This window comes from Chrysochloris asiatica, unplaced genomic scaffold, assembly GCF_000296735.1.
Source record: "Chrysochloris asiatica unplaced genomic scaffold, ChrAsi1.0 scaffold00048, whole genome shotgun sequence".
Taxonomy (NCBI): domain Eukaryota; kingdom Metazoa; phylum Chordata; class Mammalia; order Afrosoricida; family Chrysochloridae; genus Chrysochloris; species Chrysochloris asiatica.
Genome location: NW_006408566.1, coordinates 9,106,907 through 9,134,904, shown reverse-complemented (window position 1 = coordinate 9,134,904; position 27,998 = coordinate 9,106,907). Strand labels below are relative to the sequence as shown.

General features: G+C 40.3%; 1 protein-coding gene across 4 annotated transcripts in view; it reads left to right on the top strand.

Moving 5' to 3' along the window:
- DNAJC6 (DnaJ (Hsp40) homolog, subfamily C, member 6) overlaps window positions 1–27,998 on the top strand; it is a 231,906-nt gene that overhangs the window by 152,742 nt on the left and 51,166 nt on the right. For 3 of the 4 annotated variants that reach the window (XM_006862453.1, XM_006862454.1, XM_006862455.1), the window contains exons 2-4: window positions 21,923–22,073; window positions 23,268–23,317; window positions 23,419–23,567. In XM_006862453.1, the coding sequence (XP_006862515.1) occupies window positions 21,923–22,073; window positions 23,268–23,317; window positions 23,419–23,567 (350 nt within the window). Of the gene's footprint in view, window positions 1–19,061; window positions 19,100–21,920; window positions 22,074–23,267; window positions 23,318–23,418; window positions 23,568–27,998 lie in introns of those variants that run through there. The other variant, XM_006862456.1, reaches the window with a different exon arrangement.

The window sequence follows — 27,998 nt, the reverse complement described above, 5'->3', positions numbered from 1 at the left end:
ATATAATATAAACATGTTGTTGTTACGTGCCTTCAAATTGGTTCCAACCCATAGTGAACCCTGTATAGGGTTTCCAAGGAGCAGCTGGTGAGCTTGACTGCCAATGTTGTGCTTCAAACCAATTTTGTAATGCAGCACATTAACCCACAGAGCCACACCAGGACTCCAATATAAACATTGTTGGTGTTGTTAAGTGCTGTCAAGTCCATTCTGACACATAGCCACCCTGTACAGGGTTTCTGAGGAGAAACTGGTGAGCTTCAACCACTAACCTTGCTGTCCAAACTGACTTTTCAGTCCAGCGCATAAACCCACAGTTCACACCAAACATAGAAGGCAGTAAAATACAATAAGAAAAACACTTGTGGTGGTGTGTGACAGACCCAGGGAAGACAAATTTGACTCTGTGACCTGGATTTTTGTCTTGGGTCCTTGATTTGATCAACTGTAAAATGGGGAAAATTACGCTTACTTGGCACATAATTGTGAGGGTTAAGTGAGCTGGTGGATATATAAAGCTCTGAGCCCCAGTTGCTAGGTGATTAATAAATGATAGCCTGCCGTGGTACTGCAGGTTAATGTGCTGGACTCTAAGGTCAGTTTGAACTGCAAGGTTCTGGGTTCAAGCTCACCAGCCATTCCTTGGAAACCTTAAACAGGGTTGCTATGAGTCTGAACCTACTCGGTGGTACTTAACAACAGTTGCTATTATTATCTTGTGGCACTTCAATGAGATGGCAGTTGGTTTGAAGAGTGAATGGAGCTCTTAGTTTGTTGACAGATTCAATTCTGATCAATTCATTAGCCTTCTGTGGACTGTTTACACTGATCAACATCAGGTGGGGTACTTGGTATAGATATAAATTAAGCACTCTCTCTGTTCTTACTAAGTTCTGCTTACACCTTCTCTGGTAATTTTGTCTTGGTGCAACTTCTAGCAAAAGTACCCTCACTTCTTCCCAGTAATTCTAAAGAATGTTGTTATTTTCTTGAAGGTTAGCATTTCCTTGGTTTTCGTTCTGGGAGCTGAGGACAGTGTACCATTTCCTGTCTCAAATTCCACCGCTCTATAACACGTTCTCTGTTGTTGCTGTTCAGTGCTGTTGAGTTGGTTCCAACTCACAGTAAACCTGTATAGGTTTTCCAAGGAGTGGGAGTGGCTGGTGGGTTTGAACTACCAACTTTGTGACCTTGAGATTAGCAGGCCAGTGTCACACTAGGGCTTCTCTCAATTTCTTTAACAAGTAGCATGATATCCTGGTTCTAGTATGTATTAGAGTTGTTGCTTTGTTGTTTTTGTTGTTGTTGCTAAGTGCCATTGAGTCTGTTCCAGCTCATATATGGAGTCCTGGTGTGGTGCTATGGGTTAATGCACTGGACTGCAAGGTCAGTTTGAACCGAAAGATTGGTGGCTCAAGCTCACCAGCCACTTCTTGGAAACCCTATACTGGGTTGCTATGGGTCAGAACTGACTTGATGGCATTTAACAACAATAACAATGTATTATATAAATATTTGGTCTATAACCAACCACTGGTGTGGTGCTGCAGGACAATGCACTGGACTGCAAGGTCAGTTTGAACCTCAAGGTCTGCTGCAGTTCAAACCCGCTACATGTTCCTTGGAAATCCTATGCAGGGTCATATGGAATTGACTTGATGGCACTTAACAATGACAATTACCGAACACTGCCATTGATGCAAGTCTGACTCGTAATGACCCTAGATAGGGTGGAGGCTATAAATCTCTATGGGAGAGGAAAGCTTCATCTTTCTCCTGAGGAGATTGATTTGCCAGCCTTATTGTTAGCAGTCCTGTGCCTATCCTACAGCACTGCAGTGGCTCTCTCTCTCTCACACACATATGTTATTGTTAAGTGCCACAGAATCAGTTTCTACTCATAATAACCCTGTTGAGGAGCAGCTGATCAGTTTGAACCACCAACATTGTAGTTCTTATCTTACAGTGCCACACACACACACACCCCTCTATACACATTTATATTTGATAAATGTATTTGGCTAATGTGCCTTTGGCACATTTCAGTTATTATCATCTGGGTGAAGGAATGAGTCTCAGAAAATGTAATCCAATTGATAGCCTTATGCCTAGAATTCAATTCCGTCTGTGATTTCCAATTAATGAACCTTCATGTCAACACTGAGGTCATACCATTAATCTTGCTTTTATTTTAAAATTTCCACTGTCATGATTTGCAGTGAAGCCATCTTGTCATGATTGTTGGAGCATAATTAAGCCCAAAAGACAGCTAGATCAGCTAGTTAAGATGGCAGCTACATTCCTTTGCTTGGATTTACATCTGTACTTTAGCGAACCTTAGGGCCAGAGAAGCTAGTTAATTATACTCTATTTCAGTCTTTATACAGCCCAACTGTCTGTCACCTCTGGTTTTATTCTGTATTTTCCTCTTTCCCCCTTCCATCCTTAATCCCCATTCACTTTTCTTAGCCATTCACTTTCTATGTAGTCTCTTGATTGTTGTTGTTGTTAGGTATCATCGAGTTATTTCTGACTCCTAGCCACCCTTACGCACAATAGAACGAAATGCTGCCTGGTCCGATGGCAGCCTCACAGTTGTCACACTTGAGCCCAGGGCTGTTGCCACTGAGCCAATCCATCTCTTAGGGGGTCTTCCTCATTTTTGCTGACACTCCACATCACCAAACATGATGTCCTTGTCCAGGGAGTTGTCTGCCTGATAATATGTCCAACATATGAGAGATGACTTCTCACTATCCTGGCTTCTAAGGAACATTCTAGGTATATTTCTTCCAACACAGATTTGCTTGTTCTTCTGGTAGTCTGTGGTACTTTCAATATTCTTCTCCAATACTCATATGCATCAATTCTTATACAGTCTTCCTTATTCATTGTCCAGCTTTCACATGCATATGAGTTGATTGAAAATACCATGCCTTGGATCAGATGCACCTTAGTCCTCAAGCTGACTTCTTTGCTCTGGAACACTTTCAAGAGCTCTTTTGCAGCAAATTTACAAAATGCAGTACATCATTTGATGGGTTGACTGTTGCTTCCATGAGTGTTGATAGTGGATCCTAGCAAAATATGAAGTCTTTGACAATATCAATCTTTCCTCCATTTATCCTGATGTTATTGGTTCGGTGATGAGGACTTTTTTCTTTACAGTGAGGTACATACTTCATCAGTAAGTATTTTAAGTCCTCGTCATCTGTATATAACAAGTCTTCCTTTTTAATGAGTCTTCTTCCAATCCTGATGCTACATTCTTCTTCATATAACCCATCTTCTTGGCTTATTTGCTCATCTTTTAGATTGGATATGTATGGTGACAGAATACAAACCTGGTGTATACCTTACCTGATTTTAAACCATTCATTGTTCCCTTGTTCTGTTTGAATGACTGCCTCTTGGTGTGTGTACAGGTTCCTCATGAGCACAATTAAGTGTTCTGGAATTCTCATTCTCTGCAATGTTGTCCTTAGCTTCTCATGATCCAAACAGTCGAAAGCCTTTGAATATTCAATAAAGCACAGATAAACACCTTTCTGGTATTCTCTGCTTTCAGCCAAGAGCCATTTGATGTCAGCATTGATATCCCTCCTTCCATGTCCTCATCTGAATCCAGCTTGACCTTTGGCAGTTCCCTGTCAATATACTGTTGAAGCCACTTTTAAATTATCTTTAGCAAAATTTTACTTGCATGTGGTATTAATGATATTGTGCAATGATTTCCACATTCTGTTGAGTTACCTCTATTTGGAATGGGCACAAATACGAATCCATTCCAAACAGTTGGCCAGATAGCTGTCTCCCAGATTTCTTGCCATAGATGAGTGAGTGGCTCCAGTGCTGCATCAGTTTGTTGAAAGATTTCATATTTTATTTCATCAATTCCCAGAGACTTTCCAATGCCTTCCTGCACCTTGGACTTCTTCCGTCAGTACCATTGGCTCTTGATCAAATGCTACTTCTTGAAATAGTTGAACATTGATCATATCTTTTTGATGTAGTGACATGTATTCCTTCCATCTTCTTTCTTTGCTTTCTGTGTTTTGCCCATAGAATCCTTCAGTATTACAAGTGAAGGCTTAAATGTTTTCTTCAGTTCTTTCAGGTTGAGAAATACTGAGCATGGTCTAAACTTTTGATTTTCTAACTCCAGATCTTTGCATATTTCGTTATCGTATTTATCTTTAAAACTGCCCTTTGAAATTTTCTGTTCAAGTTTTTTACCTCCTCATTTCTTCCATTTGCTTTAGCCTCTTTACACTGAAGATCAAATTTCAGTTTGTCTTCTGAGATCCATTTTGATATTTTCCTTCTTTCTCTTCTTAATTACCTTTTGTTTTATTCCAGTATGATATTCTTGATGTCATCCCAAAGCTCTTTTGGTCTTCTGTCATTAGTGTCTACAACATTAAATCTGTTCTTGAGATGGTCTCTAAATTCAGTTGGGATATGTTCAAGGTCTTATTTTGGCTCTCATGGAATTGTTATAATTTTCTTCAACTTCAGCCTGAATTTGCATATGAGCAATTGATGGTCTGTTCCACAGTATGCCCCTGGCTTTGTTTTGGCTGATGATATGGAGCTTTTCCACTGTCTCTTCCCATAGACGTATCAGTTTGAGTTCTGTTTATTCCATCTGGTAAGATCAATGTGTTTAAAAGATATTTGCAATGAGAGGTCATTGGTCTTGCAAAGTTCTGTGATGTGATCTCCAGAATAATTTCTATCACCAATGCCATATTTTCCAAATATTGATCCTTCCTCTTTGTTTACAACCTTTTCATTCCAATCACCAGTAATTATCAATACATCTTGATTGCATGTTTGGTCAATTTCAGTTGGTTGTTGTTGTTTTTGTTGTTAAGTGCCAGAACTCTTCAATTTCATAATCACTGGCTTTAGTGTTTGGTGCATAAATTTGAATATTGCTGTTATTAACTAGCACCTCTTGGAGCCATATGGATATTATACTATCAAGATATATCTATATACATCCTTAAATGTGTCCAAATTTTTTACATTGAATATGAATGACTCAATAATATATATTCCCCCCAAAATCTATTTGAAAACCCTTTTTAAAAGTTGAATATAAACTTCACATCACTGCATTGTACCACTTGCCCTCTCAACTTCCCTTCTCCCTCAGCCCTACTGTCTTGCATTCTCACATGAAGATTTTCTTGACCAGTTGTACCTCTAGAATGGAAAACCCCATTGTTCTTCATTACATACATTGGTTAATGCCCTTCCTCCACTAATTCTGAGATATATGTTTATTGAGGGAATTGTCACTCTGACTTGTACCAAATAATTGAGAACCGCTTCTAGATCTTAGCACAACAGAGTTTTAACAGATACACCACAGGAAGGTGGAGTATCTGGTGGGGCCAAGCATGGTTTTTCTGGTGATTCATATGTTTATCTTATGTTCCTCCAACAGACTGGCTTCTGTTGAAGGTAGTGAGAAGAACACAGGCTTTGGAGTTTAAACAGTGTTTATTTTCTTGTTTTGTGAGTTACAGGCTGGATGATTTGAGCATTAGGTTCTTCACCTGTCTGTGATACTGTGATTCTGTGGCTCTGGGTTGAGGACCAGGAATGTATTTTTTCAACCTTCTAAAATTGATTGAGACTTATGTTGAAGCTTATGGAAGCATTTGATAAGAATATGTATTCTTTTATTGTTGGATGCAGTATTCTATAAATGTTAATTAAATCTTCTGTACCCTTATTGATGTTTTGCCTAACTTGTTTTTATCAATTACAGAGAAAAGAAGTTAAAAATCTTCATCTGAAGACTTGTGTATTTGTCTCTTTCTTCTATCAGATTTGCTTCATATATTTTGAAGTTTTATTATTAAGTGCATATATACACTTGGTGTGGCACTGTAGGGTAAGCACTAGACAGAACCACAAGGTTGACAGCAAATTTTTATTTTAGATATTATACTTTTTAATTCTGAAAAAAATTTTTTAAAAGACAGTCTTCATTATTCACTCTTTGAAGCTAACATTTTCTTTAAGTCTCTGGAAAGAATTTGTCAGAATTGCTTTAAAGTAATTGGCTGTTAATTCAAATTATAGGACATTGCAAGATCCATTTCTACAGATTGCTTATTTATTTGGTCAACTTTCCTATTTCTTTACAGGTCTAGAAGGTTGAGTGTGTGCATTTGTCTGTGTTAAATTAGATGCTGAACATTTTATGGTACTTTGAAGGAAATCTGGATTATGCCATTTCTGTTTAAAATATGTTGAATTTTGTTCTGGAAGGCAGTTAAATTATGACATATTTTTCTGGTTCTATCAGACTTGGCTGTGTTGTATGCTAAAATGGATCTATGTTTCTTTTAAGCGTAGTCCTAGGGTGTAGCCCCTACTCTAAGATGCAGTTCTTCTTCCTAGGATGAATGTGGCCGCTCTGATACAGAAACCCTGAATGTTCAATTGAATGTGTGTGGCAAGACCTTTCCATACCGGCTAGGCCAGATCTGACTGCACTGAATAACCTGCTAGGCCTGGTGAAGTCTTGTCTGGGTATTGACAGCCCAGCCCTCTTCCAGGGACTCTCAGTGGATTCTGTGCAGAATCACATTCCTCTTCCCCTGTTCTTTGTAGCTATTTTCTTTACATTGCCTGTACATTCCAGATTCTTAGCAACTTTTGTAACTTTGATCACTGTCTCCTTAACTCAGAAAGACCAACACTCTACCTGGACTGTTATCTCCCTTTCTGGAGTTGGAAATGTCTTTCTGGCAGAAAGTAATTGCAGGCTTATAGTGAGTGTCTTCCTTCTTTCAAAGATTAAAGTCCTCTCTGGTTTCAGTGCTTATAAAGATATGCTTCATATTTTTGTTCAGTACCATTTGTTCTGTTGTAGCCAGTTTATTGTAAGTACCATTTGTTGTTTTATCCTAGCCAGCAATGGCAATCAAGACTAGGCATTCTACATAAGCACCTTAGATGATTATGAAGCTGATCATTGATGAGTTACATTTGAGAAACATTGATATATAAACCATTCAATAGCTGTTACTTTGCGAGGAATTGTCAGAGAGGGGTCTGGCTTTGCAAGAAATCTACGTATCTTTTTAGTTGTTGTTATTAAATGCCATCAAGTCAGTTCCGACCATAGCGACCCTGTATGGGGTTTCCGAGGAGTGGCTGGCGAGCTTGAATCACTGAACTTGCTGTTCAAACCATCAATGCAGTCCACCACATTAACCCACAGCACCACGCTTTAGTGAAGGATAAAACACTCTTTTCTGAAATATTTCCTAGTCTGAGATCCTTTTGACTGTGACACAATGTGTATGTGTGCATTTGCCACAGTACTGAGCTGAACATGGTGCTTTCAGCATCTTTGTATACAGACAGAATGCACAAAATTGCTCCATTGATCAAATACACTGAAAGTTAATCATATATATGATGTGTAGGTATGCATAGTTGTGCATATCAAAACTTAGTAAATGTTTCCATTTTAAATATGTGCAGTTTATTGAATGTCAAGTATGCCTCAGCAAAGCTAATTCTCAGAAGAGTTAATAAAGTTGATTCTTAGAAGAGTTAACAAGAGCAATTATTTGGGGCAAGTCGTTTCTCCTTGCTGGATATGATTTTTCTTGTGGGTCTCATTTCGTTATGAGTTATTAGCCTGGCCTGTTTCCTCTCTTGGTCCAGGTGAGGACAACCACCTTGGTGACTGTATGGATCTGACGGCACCTGATAAAATGAAAAGCTATGGGTCTTGGCATCTGACAGACATTTGTATATCCTAGCTATTTTACCCTGGGGGGAAGAGGGAAGATGACTTTGCATCTCTGAGACACTGTTTCCTTACCTGAAAATAAGAACAAAAATATATTTCAGGTTAATTGTGTGGTGGTGGTGGTTTTGTGCCATGGAGTCAGTTCCAACTCATAGTAACCCTGCATAGGGTTTCCAAGGCTGTAAATCATTAGGAGAGCAGAAAGCCTCATCATTCTTCTGCAGAACGGCTGCTAATTTTAACTGCTGACCTTGAGGTTAGCAGCCAGACTTATAGCCACTATGCTACCAGAACTCCTTATTTCAGTTCCTAGCTTAGTGCCTAATGTGTAGTAAGCCTACTTTAGTGTGTGTGTAGCCTCTGCATGTGTTATATGCAGCAGAGTATACACACGTCTACCCTGATCTTGATGAGCTGACATGGATGCTGCTCCTCTGGAAGGCAGAATTGAATCTTTCTCTCAGAAATCAGCTTGCAGTGGCAGCTCAAGAATTTCTGTCTCAGATTTGCTAAGAGAAGGAAGGCATCCTTGTTGGAAAGGGAAGAGGTTGGGAATGCCAATTAAAGCTGCGTTTGCATAGAAAGCACGTTGTTTTCAAAAAATTGTATGTGAATCTGAGGATTATTTGGGAGGATTATGGAGCTTTCTGTCACCCTTTGGGCCTCTGGAGTTTTTCTTCTTCCCTCTCTTCCCTACATGGAAGGTGGTTTTTGTTGAAAGGTGGTTTTTGCCATATTTTTTCCCTGAGGGCCTCTTTAAGCAGACTGCCAGTCTTGTGCTGTCGTAGTCCCCTATCATGGACAGAGCCAGATGACAACGAAGCCATTTTCTCCTTCTAGGCAACAGGGCTGGTAATTAAGAGGGAAATGTCTCTGTGCTCTGGATGCAATTTAAACCCTGATCTTAGAGAAGAGAGAAAAAAATTGATGGCCCCTCACTTCCTGGGGTTGAGAGACCATGTGATGGACTTGCAGAACCCTGTCTGTTTCTTTAAATTTCCATTGGAGGTTCATTATTAAATAACAATATATAGGGTTTCTGAGGAACAGCTGGTGGGTTTGAACTGCCAACCTCGTCGTTTAAACTAACCCTGCAGTCCAGTGCTTGTTCTAAAGTGCCACACCAGGACTCCATGATAATGGCAGTGTTGTCAAAAAATTTTTACACCTGAAGGAGACTTAGGGAATCGTTTAATTCTTTACTCTTCGTTTTTCATTCTTTGAGACCCTAAATTTGTGATTCTCCCAATCACAAAGCTACAGAAAGAGCTGGGTCTCCGGACTCATAACCTGGTGGTCTTCCCATCAAAGTTCTAAAAAGTGGGTGCCGAAATACAGTACACCCTGGACTAATTTCATGGTATCAGGAGTGATAATAGAATATTTAATAACTGTGATGATAATAAAAAAAGGTCCTGGGTGGTGCAAATAGCTTGTGATTGGCAGCTCACCTGAGGGTTTGTGGTTCAGACCTACTCAGTAGCTCTGTTGAGGAAAGGCCTGGTGAACTGCTTCCATCAAATCTACAACCAGAAAAGGCCCCGGGGCACAGGTCTACACTATAGCACACAGATAGGGTGGCCGTGAGTTGGAACCTACTAGACAGCAACCCATTTGGTTTTTTGTTTATGATAATAGACATGATTTATCAATAAATACACTAACTAAACAACATGACTGCTGTTTTTAAGTCAGGTCCTACTCACAGTGACCCTACGCACAACAGAATGGTGTTACGGACCTCGTCCTGCACCATTCTCACAATTGCTGTTGTGCTTGAACCCTCTGCTACAGTCACTGCATCAATCTAGATAAGAGTTGGAAGTCTTCTGCTTTTTCACTGACCCTTTGCTTTACTAAGTGCAGAAATAGGGAGTATCAACTATTCCTCCCACAGCACCCTCTCTGCTTCTTTCTCAATTTGTTGCAATGGCCACACAGAACTCAGACGCAACACTCAGTGTTACGGGGTTTATTAGGGACGTAGTTGTTGTTAAGTGCCGTCGAGTTGGTTCAAACTTGTAGCGATTCTGTATAGGGTTTCCAAAGAGTAGCTGATGAGTTTGAACTGCCGACCTTGTGGTTCAAACCTAACCTGCAGGACCCTAGGGAAGTTAGCTGTTGTTGTTCAGTGCCGTCGAGTTGGTTCTGACCCACAGCGACCCCGTCCGTATAGGGTTTCTGAGGAGCAGCTGATGAGTTTGAACCGCCAATCTAGTGACTTTGCAGCCCAATGCAATAACCCACAGTGCCACACCAGGACTTCTTAAATACCTATTCAGGTTGGTCATGGTGGTTATGTGCTGTGCAGTCAGTTCGGACTTACAGCAACCCTGCATAGGGTTTCTGAGGCTGCAAATCTTTATGGGAGCAAAAAGTCTCATCTTTCTCCTGCAGAACAACTGGTAGTTTCAAACTACTGACCTTGAGGTTAGCAGCCTGACTCCTAACCAGTATGCTACTAGAGCGCCTTACCTGTTAATTTAGGGAAGTTAAGAGGTTACAATTTGAGTTCAGACTTCCTCAGGACAGAGCTTTGTTTCATTCAGCTGCTAATCAATGTCCCTAGGACACACCACTTTAAAATAAGCCTCATCCTGAAGGCACTCTGCTCTAGCTCCCCCACTGAAGTGCCTGGAGGCACCCCACTCTACAAGCAAGCTTCCTACCCAATGTCACTCAGCTTTACTTGCTCCGTGGGCTGGGAAGTCCACTGCTCTGTCTGATGCTCTGGTTCTTGGTTCTGCTGTTGCTACTACTGCTGCTCTGCCACACCTCTGAGGTCACAGCTTTCTGCCCCTGGGTCATGGAGGTTCAATGCACAGGGTCTAAAGGATGCACCCCCTCCTGAGTCTTCTTCTATGATAGCAAGATTCCCCCTCCTGCTTCTAAGATGGTTAATTTTATACCCATGCGTGAGTTCCTAGTTTTTACAGATACAATGAACTCTGTTAACATCCACAGTTGAATCATGTCATCCTATCTGTGTCTTCTCCCACCTTCTCTTACCCAGACCTTTTGTTGCTATTGTTAAAGTGTTGCCAAGTCAGTTCCCACTCATAGTGATGCTATATAAGGTTTCTGAGGAGCAGCTGAGGAGTTTGAACTGCTGGCCTTGTGGTTCAAACTGACCTTGTGGCCCAGTTTTTATCCTACAGTGCCACACTAGGGCAGAAATGCTGTTTGGGGGGCGTTACAGACTATGACTAGAAGAGACATTAGATAATGCACTACACCACAAAAAGCATGATGGCCTTCTCCAGGGACTGGTCCCTCCTGATAGTATGTCTAAAGTATGTGAGTTTAATTTTCACCATTCTTACTACTAAAGAGCATTCTGACTGTATTTCTTCTGAGACAGATTTGTTTGTTCTTCTGGCAGTCATGGTATTTTTTGGTATTCTTCCCAACACTATAGTCCAAACTCTTTCATTCTTCTCTGGTCTTCCTTCTTCATTATCCACCTTTCGCATGCATATGAGGTAATTGAAAATACCATGGCTTGGGTCAAGCTTCCTGTAGTCCTCAAAATGACATCTTTGTTTTTCAACACTTTAAGGAGGCCTTTTGCAGTAGATTTGCCTAATGTAATACATCACTTGATTTCTCAACAGATGCTTTCATGAGCATTGATTGTGGATCCAAGTAAAACAAAATCCTTGACAACTTCAGTGTTTTCTTTATCATGATGTTATTTATTGATCCAGTTGGGAGGATTTTTGTTTTCTTTACACTGACTTGCAACCCATACTGAAGGTTGTATTCTTTGATTGTTATCAGTAAGTGCTCCAACTTCTCTTCACTTTCATAATGACACCTAAACATATGAATACATGTATACAAGTATCCCTGTGTGTTGAAATAGTTATATCAATGTAACTATTTACTAGGTGGTGCAACTTAAAACACCAATTATCTATCATTCTCATTTCATACTTTTTATTCATTTTTGGACCTTGTGTTTTTATCACAACTAAATATGTCATATTCTTGTCACTTGCTAAGTGATTTCCATTTCTGAACCATAGCTTGATGTAGAGAATGACATCAGACTCTTTCAGGACATCCTGTTAAACTGATTTTCTTAAGTGTCCTGACACCTTATTCCATCCCGAGGATGGCTGGACATACTGCTGATATGTCAGGCTGGGATGCATTTGCAGGATGAGGCATGTCCTGCATGTTCTGAACTCAGAAAACCTGAATTATTAGCCCCACCTGCTCTGTGGTCTGCCCCTGCCAGTGCTGAGCCCCCCTGGAGTCATTGGTGGATGCTGCACACGCCCACACTTCTGCCTTCTCAGTCTGTTCAGCAGCTTTCTGCCAGGACCTATGCATGATGCTGCTATGCAACGTCAGTTGACCTGTAGTTTTAACAAACACTACAACAGCAAGTCTGGTGTGGCACTGTAGGTTAATGCACCGGACTGCAAAGCCATCTGAACTTCAAGGTCAGTGGTTCACGCTCACCAGCTTCTCCTCAGAAACCTATACAGGGTGGCTATGAGTTGGAACCAACTTGATGGCACTTAACACCAACCACAACAAAGGCTGTTTGGTTAGCTTGATATAATAGTACCTCTGGAGGAAAGAAAGGTGGGCATGAGGGGAAAGCAGGTGAAAACCCTGTGGCCTGGCTGCATACACCTTTTCTTTAAACTGATGAGCCTGCTGAGATTGGCTCAGGGCCAGGCAGTGTTTCTTTCTGTTGTGCGTTGGGCAGTTATGAATCGGTACCAACTCAATGGCACCTAACAACAACAACAGAACTATTTTAATGTCTCAAAAAACTGTACCACCAAATCTGTATGAACATAAATATTATTAGTTTTGCAAATAGCACATAACTAGTCCCAACGTCATGGCACTTGAAGATGGAACTGAAAACCCCAGAGCTACCAAGAGGGTCACTTTTGTTCAACATTTGTGATACTAGTTATCAAAAGTAAAGGGTTTACAAGTGGTATAACTGGAAACTTCAGGAAGAGTCCACTTAGCCCCTAGTCTGTTCTGGTTTCTTCAAACCGGAAGTTGAATAGCATGACCTTTGTTAGAGGCAGAATTTTTTATGGTTTATCCTTTCCATCCCCCACACCAACCTGGTGGTTCAAACTAAACTTACAGTCCAGTGCTTATCTTACAGCACCATACCAGGACTCTACAGCCATCTGGTTGTTGTTGTTGTTATGTGCCATCGAGTCAGTTATGACTCGTTTGGGTATTAAGTACTTAACAACATTGAAGGCACGATGCTAAGTAATGGTTTTCAAAACTTTATCTTACATAATTCTTACCAGGCTCCTATGTGATACTCTATTAATATCTCCAGTTTGCAAAAAAGGAATTCAACACTTTAATAAGCTACTCAACTTCTCTAGGATAGTAACGGAAGTGGGATTTAATCCAGTTCTGATTGCCTTCAAAAGCCCATATTTTAACTGTGGGGACCTGATTCCATGCCAAATCTACTGTCTCACTGTGGAAATAGTTGATTTATGATCATTAATTTTATTTTTCCCCTGATATTTTTATTTCCTGTTGGACTGCTGATCATTTTGTGGTAGGAACTCCATGGACTCATTTTATCATGAGAGCTGAATTTCTAAGAATTAAAATGAAAATCCTTGATGGTTCTGGAAGATCTTATTACTCAAAAAGCACTTTGATAGATGTAGTCTCACTTGATTCTGTTGATACTATGAGGAGAATTTTAGTTCAGCTCCAATTTATAGCGACGTGGGGTGGAAGCTTAGGGCAGTTAAATGATTTGCCCCAGGTCACACATGCTTTAAGGGGAAAATCCATATCTCAAATCTAGGGTGGCTCCCCTCAAAGCCCATCCTCTTTCCTGTAAACTTCTCTGAAGGATATAAATGAAGAAGGATGACTCTAATTAGTCCTGGATTCTGGAAGCAGTTGACTTTTCCCACGATCTGACTAGATGTAGCCCCACATGCTACATTTCTCTAATTGTTGGTAAACCAAGAGCTGAAAATGTGTTATAAATAAAGATGCTGCTGTTTTCTGTGATACTGAGACTAGTTTATTGCCCCAAGCCAAGTGTTTTGGAGAAGGAATAGCATCTTCCTAGGTTATGCTTAAGGAGCTCTGGTAGCATAGTGGTTATGAGTCAGGCTGCTAACCTCAAGGTCAGCAGTTCAAAACTACCAGTCATTCTGTGGGAGAAAAGTGAGGCTTTCTGCTCCCGTAAAGATTTATAGCTCTTTACAGCTGTTGATAGAGCACTTTATTTTGCATAACTTACTTTTAATTGTCCTGGACTGCAAAGTTAGTTTGAACCGCAAGGTTGGTGGCTCAAGCTCAGGAGACACTCCTCGGGAACCCTATACAGGGTTCCTTTGGGTTGGAACTGACTCGATGGCACTAAACAACACAACAACAATAACAACCATTTTAATTGTAAAACTAATGAATTATAAAAATTAGAAAATGCAGCCCAAAAAATATCAATCCCACCTAGCTAGCTGTAAGTGCTGTAAATGTTTTTTGATGTGGTGGTCAGAGCGTGGACTGTGGAGTAGCCTCCCTGGCTTTCTCACTGTGAGACCATGGGTGAGTCACTGAATTGCCTTGGCTTCCGTTTCCTCATGTGTCAAACGGGAACTGCAGTATTTCCTTCATAGGGTGCTTGTGAAGATTGACATTTTCAAATAAACCCAACCCAACCCATTGCTGTGTGATCAATTCCAATTCATAGTGACCCTCTAGGGCAGAGCATACAGCCTAATAGAGAGTCCACGGTGGTGCCCCAAGGTTGTATAGCAGGACACTGCCGTATCTTCTCCTATGGGGCAGGTGATGGGCTAGAACCACTGACCTTCTAGTTAGTACTCGAGCACATAACCAATGTGCCACTAATGGTTAAATGTGTTAACACCTACAAATAATATCCAGTCATCCCTGGTACAGTATAAGCACTCAATAAGTTTCAGTTGTTGTCGCTATTATTATTTTATATTTATCTTGTTCTCTGAATCTGTTCTCTAAACTCAAATATTCCTTTTTTTTTTAATTAAAATGGAATTTTAGTTTGCACCATTTTTTATCCTGCTTGTTTTTCATTTAGCCCTTTGTCGTGAGCATCTGTATTCTTCTACAATGTGATTTTCGTGGCTAATTATGTTCCATCATTAGGGGTACTTAGTCACTTCCCTTACTGGTGAACACTACATCATTTATAGCCTTTGCCATTAGAAACAACAGCTCAGTGGACATTCTTATTGCTAAATATTTGCGCAGCATCTTTTTCTTTTTACCAAAGTACTTGATGAGGGAGCATCCCTTCTTAGGAGTCACCAAGTGAATTGCATGTAGCCCAGACTATTTTGGGTACATTGCTGTATGTGGGGAGTGACCACATTTAATTATGGAGTCCCCAGGGCAAGACCGTTGCCAACGTTGTTCTTTCTCTCCTATATCACTTCTTACAGTGCCACAGTGCTTTGCTCATAGCTGAAAATCAATAAACTGTTACAGCGATGTTGATGAACCAAACTCATTCTTGTATTTCTTGTTACATTATGACAGTTACATTGTTGTTATTGTTGTTAAGTACCATTGAGTCCATTCCAGCCCATAGCAACGCTGTACCAGGTTTCCAAGGAGCAGCTGGTGAGCTTGAACCAACGACCTTGCAGTTCAAAGGACTTCGCAGTCTGATGCTTTAGCCCACAGCACTACAGCAGGACTCCTTGTTGTTGTTGTTAGATGCCATCAAGTTGGTTCCTACTAATAAATGACCTTATGTACAAAAGGACAAAACACTGCCCAGTCCTGCATCATCTTCATAGCTATTGCTATACTTGAACTTATTGTTGTAGCCACTGGGTTTTTCCATCTCTTTGAGAATCTTCCTCTTTGTCATTGATGTCCTTCTCCAGGTACTGTCCCATCATGATAACGTGTCCGACATACGTGTGATGAAGTCTGCCCATCCTCACTTCTAAGGACATTCTGACTGTATCTACTGGCTGTTAAATGCTTGAGGGAGATGAGGGTTAGGGAGGGAAAAGTTTCCACAGTATATTTAGACAGGAATAATTTGTGCTGGTCATCTTAAAAAAATAGATATCACAACAATGAAACCACCTCCAATCTTTTTTGAAATGAAGCTCAATATAAACAAATGAGCAAACACCTCATTACAGTCCAGTGGGAAGCAGGGATTCTCTCTCAGGAGACAAGTTTTATGTCACAATGAAAGTGAAATCTGGCTCAAGTTATACACACGGTGACTCCCAGTACCTGGGAAGGATGGGATGCTGCTTCTAGTCTTCTAAACCTTAGGAATCTCAAGGAAAATTTACTTATTACATTCTTAGAAATAGCTTGGGAGGCACAGCCCAGTTCCCTCACATTTGGCTTCAGTGGGCCTAGATTTAAAAATGACAAGACACCATGGAACCAGAATCTTCTGGGAGCCTGGGCCTTTCTCTTTGGATAGCACTTTCGTGCTCTCTCAAGTCTGGACCTCTTACCCCTACCTTAAGATTGTTGTTAAAACCCCTGTTGTTATTGTTGTTTAGTGCCATCAAGTCAGCGCTGACCCATAGCAGACCTGTATAGGGTTTCCAAGAAGCAGTTGGTGAGCTTGAATTGCCGACCTCTGGTTCAGAGTGACTTTGCAGTCCAGTGTATTAGCCCACGGATCCACACCAGGACCTCTTAATAAGCTCATCAATTATCCTTCTCACTGTGTGCCATTTAGACCAAAGCATTTAGGAAGAGGTCAGAGGCAGCAAGCTTCAGAGTTCTAAGAAAGCAAATGTTTCCAACCATCTAGAGCGGGGGGTGCAAAAGGCAATGGATGGTAAGTATGGTATATATATGCTTCCCTTATAGCACACAAGCAGCTTCAGACAATATGCGGCTAAGTTCCAACAACGTTTTATTTATGAACTTTGAAATCTGATCCATACAAATTTCCTATGCTATGAGATCTTATCATTCTTTTGACTTTTCAACAATTGTTCAAAAATTGTTCTTATTTCATTGACCGTACCTGCAGGGGATCGTTTTTAGACCCCTGATCCAGTGTAGTCATTGTTTCTCTTCTGCATGCATTCCATGCTTTTTCGTGCATCTGGGGTGAGGGGCCGGTGGGGCAGGTGCGGAGGGGTTGTACTTTCTTTCAACAAGCTGATGTTCAGATGTCTTTTCTAGAGCCTTTGCTTCTGGCCATTACGTAGCTCATCAAGAAGAACTAGAATATTTAAAATTAAATACTACTCCTCTTCTCTTTTTGGGTCCTGATTAAGTTGATATGTAATTTGGGTGTATGAAGATTACAGATGGCCTCTGGCAGGCTGTTCTGGTTTGTGCAGCATCCCAAGGCTCTAATGAATAGAGTGTGCAGCTTGAGTGATGGTGAGGATCTGATTTTCAAATAATCAAGGATATTTATATCCTTTAATAGGTTGGTGCCTTTGAGCTCTGTTCTAGCATGAAACTGAGAGTCAGAGAGAGGTCTAGATAATCAATTTGGTGTCACTTCTTAGAAACTGCTAGATCAGGAATATGTGCTGGCTAGAGTGGTAACTTGGGGTGGAGATGTGGAAGTGATAGGTGTTGTGTACCATGCTATCCTCTCTGTATTTAAAATGAAGACACAACACAGATTTTCACGTGGGGAGACGTTTCCTATTCTTAGCTGTTATTTGATTTTAACTCAGACATAATGTGTCCTCGATCAGATGGAAACAGAGCACAGGAGAACAGTCTCAGATTTGTGACTCTACAGAACTGCCCAGCAGACCATTTCCATGCATCTCACTCAGTGGAGGCTTAGGCTGCCTAAGTTTTGAGATTGGTTTGGCTGGTCTTACAACAGATGCAGTGATTTATGAGAGTCCTTGTTGTAGGGGACCTGGTCTGACAGATGCAGTGACTTATGAGAGTCGTTTTTGTAGGGGACCTCTGCTGCTGAGAGCAGCCAGATGAAAAGCAAGGAGGTGGGAAGTAGAGGAGAGCAAGGAACAGGAAGAGGGAAAGTTGTGTATAATAAGGTAGTTATATCCTGATTATAGTTGTTAGAGTTGTAAGTTGATACTGAACCGTGGAAGTAGAGTGAACTTTTGGAAGTTCTATAGGCTTTGGAATTACATAGATCTGGCTTGGGATCACTGACTGTACTGTTTGTTGGTGGAAAGAGCATTTGTGAGTTGCTACCTTTCTTTTAGCCTCCATTTCTTCATCTGTAAAATTGGAGATAATGAACACTCTCCTGCTCTCCTGCTGCATGCAATTATACTAACATAAAGGTCCAAGCAGAGTTACTGGTATATTGGGTAGCTCAGTAACTCATAGATATTAATGTTTCTCCACGTGTCTTATTTGTTTATTCACTAGTTTTGATTATTATTTGAAATTTGTAATTAAACCTTAAGGAGCTCTGGTAGCATAGTGGTTTCGAATCGTGCTGCTAACCTCAAGGTCGTCAGTTCGAAACTACCAGCTATTCCGCAGGATAAAGATGAGGCTTTATGCTCCCATAAAGAGCTACAGCCTTGGAAACCCTGTACAGGGTCACTATGAGTTGGAACTGACTCCATGGTCCTTAACAACATCAACAATTAAGTCTTATGTTCCAACGGGTGCTTAATAATGACTTAAGAACCAGTAGCTCTTATGACCAGGATGCAAGACCATGATTGTCAACAGGTATTTATAGATTTACATGGTTGTTGTTAAGTGTCAACAACTTGGTTCTGACTCATAGTGACCCTGTATAGGGTTTCTAAGAAGTGGCTGGTTGGTTTAAACTGTTGATCGCAACCCTATGAAGGATCCTACAGTGCCACACCAGGCCCCCTAGATGTATGGATGAGCATCTGAAGTGTGTATTAGCCATAATGGTGCATCTAAATGGCACTTAAGACTGTAGTAGATACCTGAAATTTTACTATGGCCAATCCATATAATAAAGGAAGTTCTCTATCTCACGTAATATTAGGGCAATCACAAAAGTAAGACCACCACCATCATCACACTCATCAGATTGGTAAAATATTTACAGTCTGACAATACCAAGTGTTCAGGAGACTATAGAGTGATGCACCACTGGTAGGAATTTAGACTAAGAGAACTACTTTGGAAAATGGTCTTCGGTATGTAGAAATGAGAAGATATGTAGACTCGACTTTACTATCAAATTCCACTTCTAAGTATATTCAATTGATGTGCCCACATCAGCCTCATGTGTCACAGCAAACAACCTGTGTTCATCAAAAGGAGAATTATACACTGTGTTAGAGCTTCATGTGGTGAGAACAGAGTGATTTTAAACAGTGATAAATGAAAAAATAAAATTGCAAAAGAATGCAAACAAAGTCATTTATGTACAGTTAGAAAGCATGAAAACTCGAATTTTTATTCTTTAGGGAGAACTACATATTTAATAGAAGTTGAAAGAAATTAATTAAATGATTTTGGGAAATTAGTAGCAAATTCAGGAGCGTGTTGGGAGAAGGAAGGGGCACATGACTGGGGAGGGTTGATTAAGGGTTCAAATCCCAGTTCTAACATTTTATTTACTAGTTATGTGCTTTTAGACAAGTTTCTTAGCCTCAGTGCCTCAGTCTCATGATATGTAAAATGGGAATTGTAATAAGATGGACTTCATAGGGCTGCTATCAGGATTGAATGAGTTAATATTGGTAAAATCCTTAGGCTACTACCTGGCACTTAGTAAGTACTATGTGTTGGTGTGGCGCTGCAGGCCAATTTGCTGGACTACAAAGTCGGTTTGAGCCATAAGGTTGATTGTTCAAGCTCATCAGCCATTCCTGGGAAACCCTATACAAGGGTTGTGATGAGTTGGAACCGACTCGATGGCAATGAACAGAAACAGAATACAAGTGTTAGAGTCCTGGTGTGGTACTCTAGCTGCAGGATCAGGTGTTCAAACCCACCAGCTGCTCCTCAGAAACCCTCTACAGGGTCTCTATGAGTCAGAACTGAGTTGACGGCACTTACACCAACATATGTGTTAGCAGTTATAGTTCTTATTACATGAGACTATTATTGAGTTTTAAAATCTTAAATACTGCATATTAAAAAATAATAACAATATGTACCCTTCTTGTATTTGTCATTGGATAGTTGGAAAGTTACTTAAAAAACAAATCAAAATAGGAATTTCTGGGTGTGGCACATTATAATAGTATTGCTACCATTGGTTGACCCCCAAATATATTAGATACCATGCTAAGAGCTTGACATGGACTCATTTAACCTTTTTGACAGATGCATACTCAGACCTAAAAGCTGTCTTGAAGGCCCATCAGAAGTCCAGCATGGAAGTAAGCTGTTGTTTTGAGGGTCTTCTAATACAATCCCATTAGAAGAGGAGCCCCTGATCACTACTCTTCCTTGCTAGTCTTTCCAGCACTGTGCCAAAGAACCATAATGTAGGCCACGGGTAATAAATTTCCTAGTAGGCGCATTAAGAAATGTAAAAGGAAACAGGTGAAATTAATTTCAATGATATAACTTATTAAACTCAGTATATCTAAAACATTTTCATTTCAGCATGATTGTTGTTGTTAAAGTGCCGTCGATTTAGTTTCTACTCATAGTTACCCTGTATAAGGTTTCCGAGGAGCAGCTGGTGGGCTTGAACCATCAACATTGTGGTTCGAAGTCCAGTGCTGATACTACAGTGCCACACCAGGAGGCCAACACTTACATAGTACTTATGTAATGCCAGTTAGTGTCCTAAGACTTTCATCAGTATTAACTCATTTAATCCTGATAGCAACCCTATGAAGTAGATCATATTAAAATTCCCATTTTACATATCATGAAACTGAGGCACAGAGGCTAAGAAACCTTTCTAAAGGCGCACAGCTAGTAAGTAAAATGTCAGAACTGGGAGTTGAACCCTTAGTCAACCCCTCCCCATCATGTGCCCCTTTCTCCTCCCAACATGCTCTTGAATTTGCTATTAATTTCCCAAAATTATTTCATTAATTTATTTCAACTTCTATTAAATATGTAGTTCTCCCTAAGGAATACAGATTTGATTTTTCATGCTTTCTAACTGTAAATGACTTTGCATTCTTTTGCAACTTGTCTTTTTTCATTTATCGCTGTTTAAAATCACTCTGTTCTCACCACATGGAGCTCTAACGCAGTGTATAATTCCCCCTTTGATGAACACAGGTTGTTTGCTGTGACACGTGAGGCTGCTGTGGGCACATCATTTGATTACAGATTGGTTATACTTAAGAGTTGAGTCCTGGTGTGGTGCTGTGGGTTAGTGCTGCGGGCTGCAAGGTCGGTTTGAACCACAAGGTCAGCGGTTCAAACCTATAGGGTTTCCAAGGAGCAGCTGGTGAGCTTGAACTACCAACCTTGTGGTTCAAACCAACCTTGCAGCCCAGCACATTAACCCACCAGTGCTTCACTAGGACTCCAAAGTAGGGTATGTTTTTGTTGTTATGTGTCGTGGATTCGGTTCCGACTCGTAGCAACCCTGTGCATGGTTTCCAAGGCTGTAAATCTTTATGGGAGCAGAAAGCCTCATCTTTCTTCCATGGAACAGCTGGTAGTTTCAAACTGCTGACCTTGTGGTTCGCAGCCCAATTCATAACTACTACGCTACCAGAGCTCCTTAAAGTAGGGTGTACACATATGCAAATTTCTACATACTGAAAATCATTTTCCAAAGTAGTTCTTTCAGTTTAAATGACTATATTGTTAAGCTTTAAATATTTTACCAATTTGATGAGTATGATGATGATGGTGGTCAATGTAAAAAATCATTGATATATCCTACATTCAATTTTTCTTGCACTAAATCTGAAATCTGGTGTGTGTTTTATACTTCCAGCATATCTTGTTTCAGGCTAGCCACAGTTTCAGATATTCAGTTGCCACCACTGGCTAGTGGCTACATTATTGATTGGTGCCTCTCTAGAGGCTTCGGTTCTGGGAACTCCAAGGTCCTATGCACTATCATAACCCAGAGTTGATGTGTTTTGAGAGCAGTTCATAACTCTCAGGCATATCTGTCACAGATTTCCAAAGGTGGTGTGCGCATGTTTTAGGAGTGACTATGGATTGGTGTTTATTGTATTCTGTGCCATCTGACCGCATTTTGTTTTTCATTGGCAGGTGCCTCGTCTCCAGACATGGAGCCCAGCTATGGAGGTGGTCTCTTTGACATGGTGAAAGGAGGTGCAGGGCGACTCTTTAGTAATCTGAAGGACAACTTAAAAGACACCCTCAAAGACACATCTTCTAGGGTCATACAGTCTGTTGCCAGGTATGTGGATTCTTCATAGTTAAGCAAGTGTAACTCTCTTCCCCCAAATGACCTGGTTACCTTCAACTGCTTGTCTGGCTCCAAGGACATTTGCTTTTGTGATATTTTCTGAGAGCAGGACATAATTTCCAGAAATATCTGTCCCCGACTCACAAAGATGGTCTGTGTATGTTTTAGGAATGACATGGGAGCTGTGACCATACCTATGGTGGGCTGCAGAATGTCACTGAAGCCATAGAGTTGAATCCTTTAGAAGTTACAAGTGCAGCTTGGGTGAACTCAACCCTTGGATACATTGGGCTCTAATGTAATATCTATGAGTTAGAATAGACTCGTTTGTTACATGATACAGAACAGCTATGTGAGATCTGCTTTTATTAGTCATGTGGCCAATGGCAAGTTAATGAACCTGTATAAACTTTACTTTTATTCTCTGATAGGATTTCTGTCTTTGGTAGTTGTGAGGATTAAATGAAGTAATAATAAACAAGCAATCAGAAAAAAGCAATACTGATGACTTGTAATCACAACAAAACTTTGGTTTTGTATCCTGTCACCTACCCTTTGAACATTTACTGAAGGAGAGACGTTCTCGACCCTTCTAATATATGAAAATGCTGGCAAACAGGCTACACATTTTTTTTTTTTAATTTGTAGGAATTAGAAACTTCTAGGTCATTTTAAGTTACAATTAAGCAACCTTGGGTCAGAAATTCAAGTGTCAAGTCCTCAATGTAAATTCATATTTTGATCTTTGTTGAAAGGTAAAATGATCCCTTACCTTTAATTCTCAGCTAGGGCCTGCTAGGGAGAGAAAGGGTGTGCTGTATTCTTTCTCATTCATTTCCTCCCCTACTCCTCAGCTGCTTACACATTTCAGGAGGTTTCCATGTAGGCAGAGGGGATGGGATGTGTTTATAAATCAGCAATGTTTTCTATTCTAAGATTGGTTCTGTTTATGAAGTGACATCTAAAGAGGACATTGGAATGCACCTGTGGGTGTGGTAGATTTTCTGACTCAAGCAAGACAAGGGCTATCTTTTCTCAACCATCCTTGCTTGCCAGAAAGATGGACTTCTGGAAGTCAAAATATGCCTATGTGGACACAAGTGTCCCAGGTCATGATGGCTAAGGTGGCTAAGGGGAAGAAATGTTGACCAGATAATAAATGTCCTTTCGGTCTTGCTTTTTTAGCTATACGAAGGGAGATTTAGACTTCACATATGTTACCTCAAGAATTATTGGTAAGTTTTTCACATTTGTTGATTACTCAATGGCTGCTTTAAATTGAAGTCCATAGTGACTACAGACCTGTTTAACCTTTTCTCTTTCTGTGATGTCCTAGTGATGTCCTTTCCTCTGGACAACGTTGACATAGGCTTCAGGAATCAGGTTGATGACATTAGAAGCTTTTTGGATTCCAGACATCTTGACCACTACACAGTGTACAATCTGTCACCCAAGTCTTACCGAACTGCCAAGTTTCACAGCAGGGTAAGGAATTTTAGCCCTGTGATCCAAGTTTTGAAGCCATTGCAGTGTGTTTTCTGCCATAAGAGTTAGCCTCAAAGTATTAGGTTCATGAAGCTCAAAACTTATTGAGTACTTATTAGGCTATTACAAGATAGTATGAGGATTTGCCTTGTGTGTAGTCATAGTCAAGAAAATTTATCTGTCAGTAAATTTGGGACAATTAATACTATCTGATTTGGGGCTTCAATCAGGACAATCTAATTTGGCTGTTCATTTTCTAGGGTACAGCTCATGTTGGTCAAGTGAGTTGAACATCTAGTTAGGACCTTGGGCACCCTTATGCTGTCTCACTAGTCATGGTTTTATTGTCGTTGCTGTTGGTAGCTGCCAACAAGTTAGATCGTGACTCATGAAGACCGACCCCAGACACCACAGAAGGAAAGACTGCCTGGACTTGCACCATCTCCATGATCCATTACAGATGGAACCATTGTGATCCATAAAATTTTCATTGGCTGAATTTTGGAAGTAGATATTCAGGCCTTTCTTCCTAGTGTGTCTTAGTATGGTTCAGCATCATAGCAACACACAAGCCTCCCTGCACATGAAGATGGTGGGGGTGGTGGCTGCATAGGAGTTGTATTGTCCAGGAAGTGAACCAAGGTCTGTCACGAGGAAGGTGAGAGTTCTGCCACCGAACTACCCGCACCCTTCCTTCTTGATAGTTGGGCACAAGATAGGGCAGTGAGACTACATTAGTACAGACATACCAGTGCTAATGTAAATATATTTGGGACATTCAGTAAAGGAGTCTTTCATATGTGGATGATAGATACACAGTATTCATACTGTAGGCTGGCTATTACTAAATAATAATAATAGTTGGAGCAGCAACCAATACAAGGGAGTATTCAGAAAATATGTGAGAAAATTCCATTATCTTTTAATTCCATGAAGCCCCCTCACATTTCTAGTGTGCCAAGAACAGTAAAAAAATGCAGTATCTGATTTAATTCTCTCATGAGTTCTCTGAGGTAGGTGAAGAAGCTGAGGCACAGACAGACAAGTTAACTTGCCCAAGATCACACAGCTAGTAAGCAGTCTAAGAGTTGCTATTAACCATTGCCCTGGGCTGACAGTATTGCTTGGAAAAGATGGAGTACCTTTTTAAGATGCTTTTTGAGCTAGACAGATAATTAATTATTCCTAGTTTCAGGCTAGCTAAGGAGTCCTGTTGTGGTGCTGTAGGATAAAGCACTGAACCTCAAGGTCGGTTTGAACCACAAGGTCAGCAGTTCGCTCCTCAAAACCCTTAAGCAAGGTTGCTATAAGTTGGAACTGAGTGGCAATTAACAACAATAACAAGTTATGAGAGATCGCCAGGTTTAAACCTGATTTGAGCTTGACAGTTCCTTCTCAGAAACCCTATATAGAGTCACATGGAGGCCTGGTGTGGTGCTGTGGGTTAATGCGCCAGACTGCAAAGCTGTTTGAACTGCAAGGTCAGCAGTTCAAGCTCACCAGCTGCATCTCGGAAACCCTATACAGGGTTGCTATGCGTAGGAATCGACTCCACGGCACTTAACAACAACAACAACCACATGCATCAGAACTGACTTGACAGCACTTAACAACAATGAATTCTAGAGTTACTCACAAAAATAAGGCTTTTTCTCTCTGAAGAACATCTTCAAATAACTTTGACTGACTTTAGTGTTATTGGTGCTGCGATTACATCTGAATTTACTAAGAAATAGAAAGGGTTTCTACATATGGACCCATTAAGTTAAAAGTGAAACTTGATTTCAAATATACAAACTTAAAACTGGTACCCAGGCCTAGTGTCTAGACTCCAAGCTTAACATCTTGGATACTGGAACACATTTTGCTCCAAATTCCGGTTGCCTCTGGTAATCTCTGGACCTCAGTTTTCATATTTATAAACAAATAAAACAACACGAGGTTAACCTCTGTGCTTTCTTAGATCCCTTCCAGCTCTAATGTTCTGTAAAAATAAGGGATTATTCTGTTAAAAACTCTTGTTTTCTCAGAGTGTTGTTAGCATAGACAAGATGTACCCAGTGTTCTCCAAACTTCATTGTTCATCAGAATCACTTGGAGGGCTTGTTAAATACTGATTGCTGGGCCCTGGCCCTAATGTTTCTGATGCAATAGAACAAACTGTCTTAAAAGCTTCCAGGTACTACTGTTGCCTGTGGGACTGTGCTTTGAGAAGTACTGATGTAAACATTCTGAAGGGATTTAATCTAAACTGCCAGTTTATAATGGAGATGTTAAACATGGCTCTTTAAAATCCCCTGCAATAAACAATCCTTCTGACTTTCATTCCGTCCATTAAATAATTCAGAGCAAGTGAGTTAACGTCAAACAGAAACACAGGTAGATATTGTGTTTCTAACGCTGATGCAGATTCTTTTGAAAATATTTTCCTTGTTTGAAGATGCAGTCAATACCATCATTTCAAAAATGCAGGACCATGAAGCATCCTGCATAACATGTCACAGAAATTTTATTTGATCTGAGAAAATCTCTGCTATTCTGGCACGTCTTCCTCAAATCTTTAGTTACATTATAGATACCTTTCTTTAAAGATATCTTTACACAATAAAGATGTTACTCTGTCCTAAGTCAAATACTTAATTTTTAAATATTATATTCATCATTATTGCCTTTTAATAGTAGTGTTTTTATAAATCTGATCTTTATCTTGTGGCTCAAACTGACTTTGTAGTCCAGCACATGAACCAACAGCGCCACACCAGGACTCCTACAATAACGATAGGACGTGGGGGGTAAAAAAAGGTGCATCATAACTTGGATATGCTATAAGTCCGGGAGACTATCTTTGTTACACAGAAAGCCATTTCATGTGTATGGCTATTTCAGTAATGATATTGGGGTCCTGTTGTGGCACTCTAGGATAAGCCCTACACTTCTAACTGCAAAGTTGGTGGTTCAAACCCACCAGCAGCTCCATGGAAACCCTCTATAGGTATGTGACCAAAGTTTTGTGTCCTGGTTTATTTTTTCCAAAGGTACCTGGAATTACATATTGAGTATCTAACCTGGGCTGCTCTCCCTTACTCCAGGAGAGCAGAAAGCATGTGTATTTTATTTGCTGTCTGGAACAGTGCCTGGCATGGCTAGTAACAAAGGATGAGTATGCCAAGAATTATTAGACAACATAAATATACCATAAATACTTTGTTCTTGCTCTCAAGACGCGAAAACCTAAGCCTAGTTGGAGAGAGAACCCAGATCATTGTAAAGGCAAGCACGACAACATTTACAATACTCGCCCAGGGAGATTAGTGAAGGAAGACAGCTGTGAGAGCTGGGCCTTAAAGCATAAGACTTGTATAATGAAATTAGTGGACTTGGAGGATCATAAATACCAGTGTTGGAGAAGCAAACACGGCACTGATTTTATATATTTCACACCCAGAGACTCCCACCTCTGCCTGTATCCTATGGATGTATATACTTTATCTCTGTGCCTTGCAAACTGAATTCGGTCACTTTACATTTTGATTACATGAATATTTGTGTGTTTGGGGCCATGAGCCATCATGGCTGAGACAAAGTGTTTATGGCAAGATTTTACTTTGCTGAGGCTTGTCATTCTGTATTTTGATTAGCTTTTATGCTGAAAATCCACTTAGGTTGACAGAAATCATTTGAAGCAATCATTTAGCCGTTTTCTCAATATTACATATGTAGTAGATGTTAAAAAGGGATTTGTTTGGTCGTGTTAGTAGAGTATCTAATTCAAAACAATTCCTGGAAAATATGTAGTCCTGTATTCAAAGTGAATTGCTAAAATACCTATACAGGACTGCAAAGGAGATGCTGAGACTAAGGTTTTCAACTCTTCCCAGACAATGCTTACCATGAGGAAATAAAAGTAGCAATGTTGACAGTGAAGTTCTGGAGACCAATCAGAGGCAGCCTGTAAACCAGATGTTCTCAGTGAGTTAAAAGGACATGGATTCCTTGTTTATTTAAATCTATGGATGGGATTTAGAGAATTTAGCCATAGCTTCTACTCCTTTTGTATGTATGGAGAGAGGTTTAATTTTGGCACAGAAAGTTTATAACTGCCCTCCAAAATATCAGGGACCCCAGTTCTTTTTACATTTCGTTGTGTTACTGCTGGTAGTAAATGAAGCACTGGGATCCAAGTGTAACCTTGGCCCTAACATTCTTAAGTCTTGACTAATTCTATCCCAGTGTCACTTGGATCTTCCTTCGTCCTCTGCCTAACTGGGAAGGACAGTATGCTGAAGTGGTGGGCATGTTAGAAAAATAAGCCCAGCTGACTCTTCTCTATACAAGGTGGCTTCAAAAAGTTCATGGAAAAACACCATTATCTTTTTTTTTTTTTTTTTAGTTTTCATTGTGAATTGAGTGATGGTTTACATGGGAGAACAT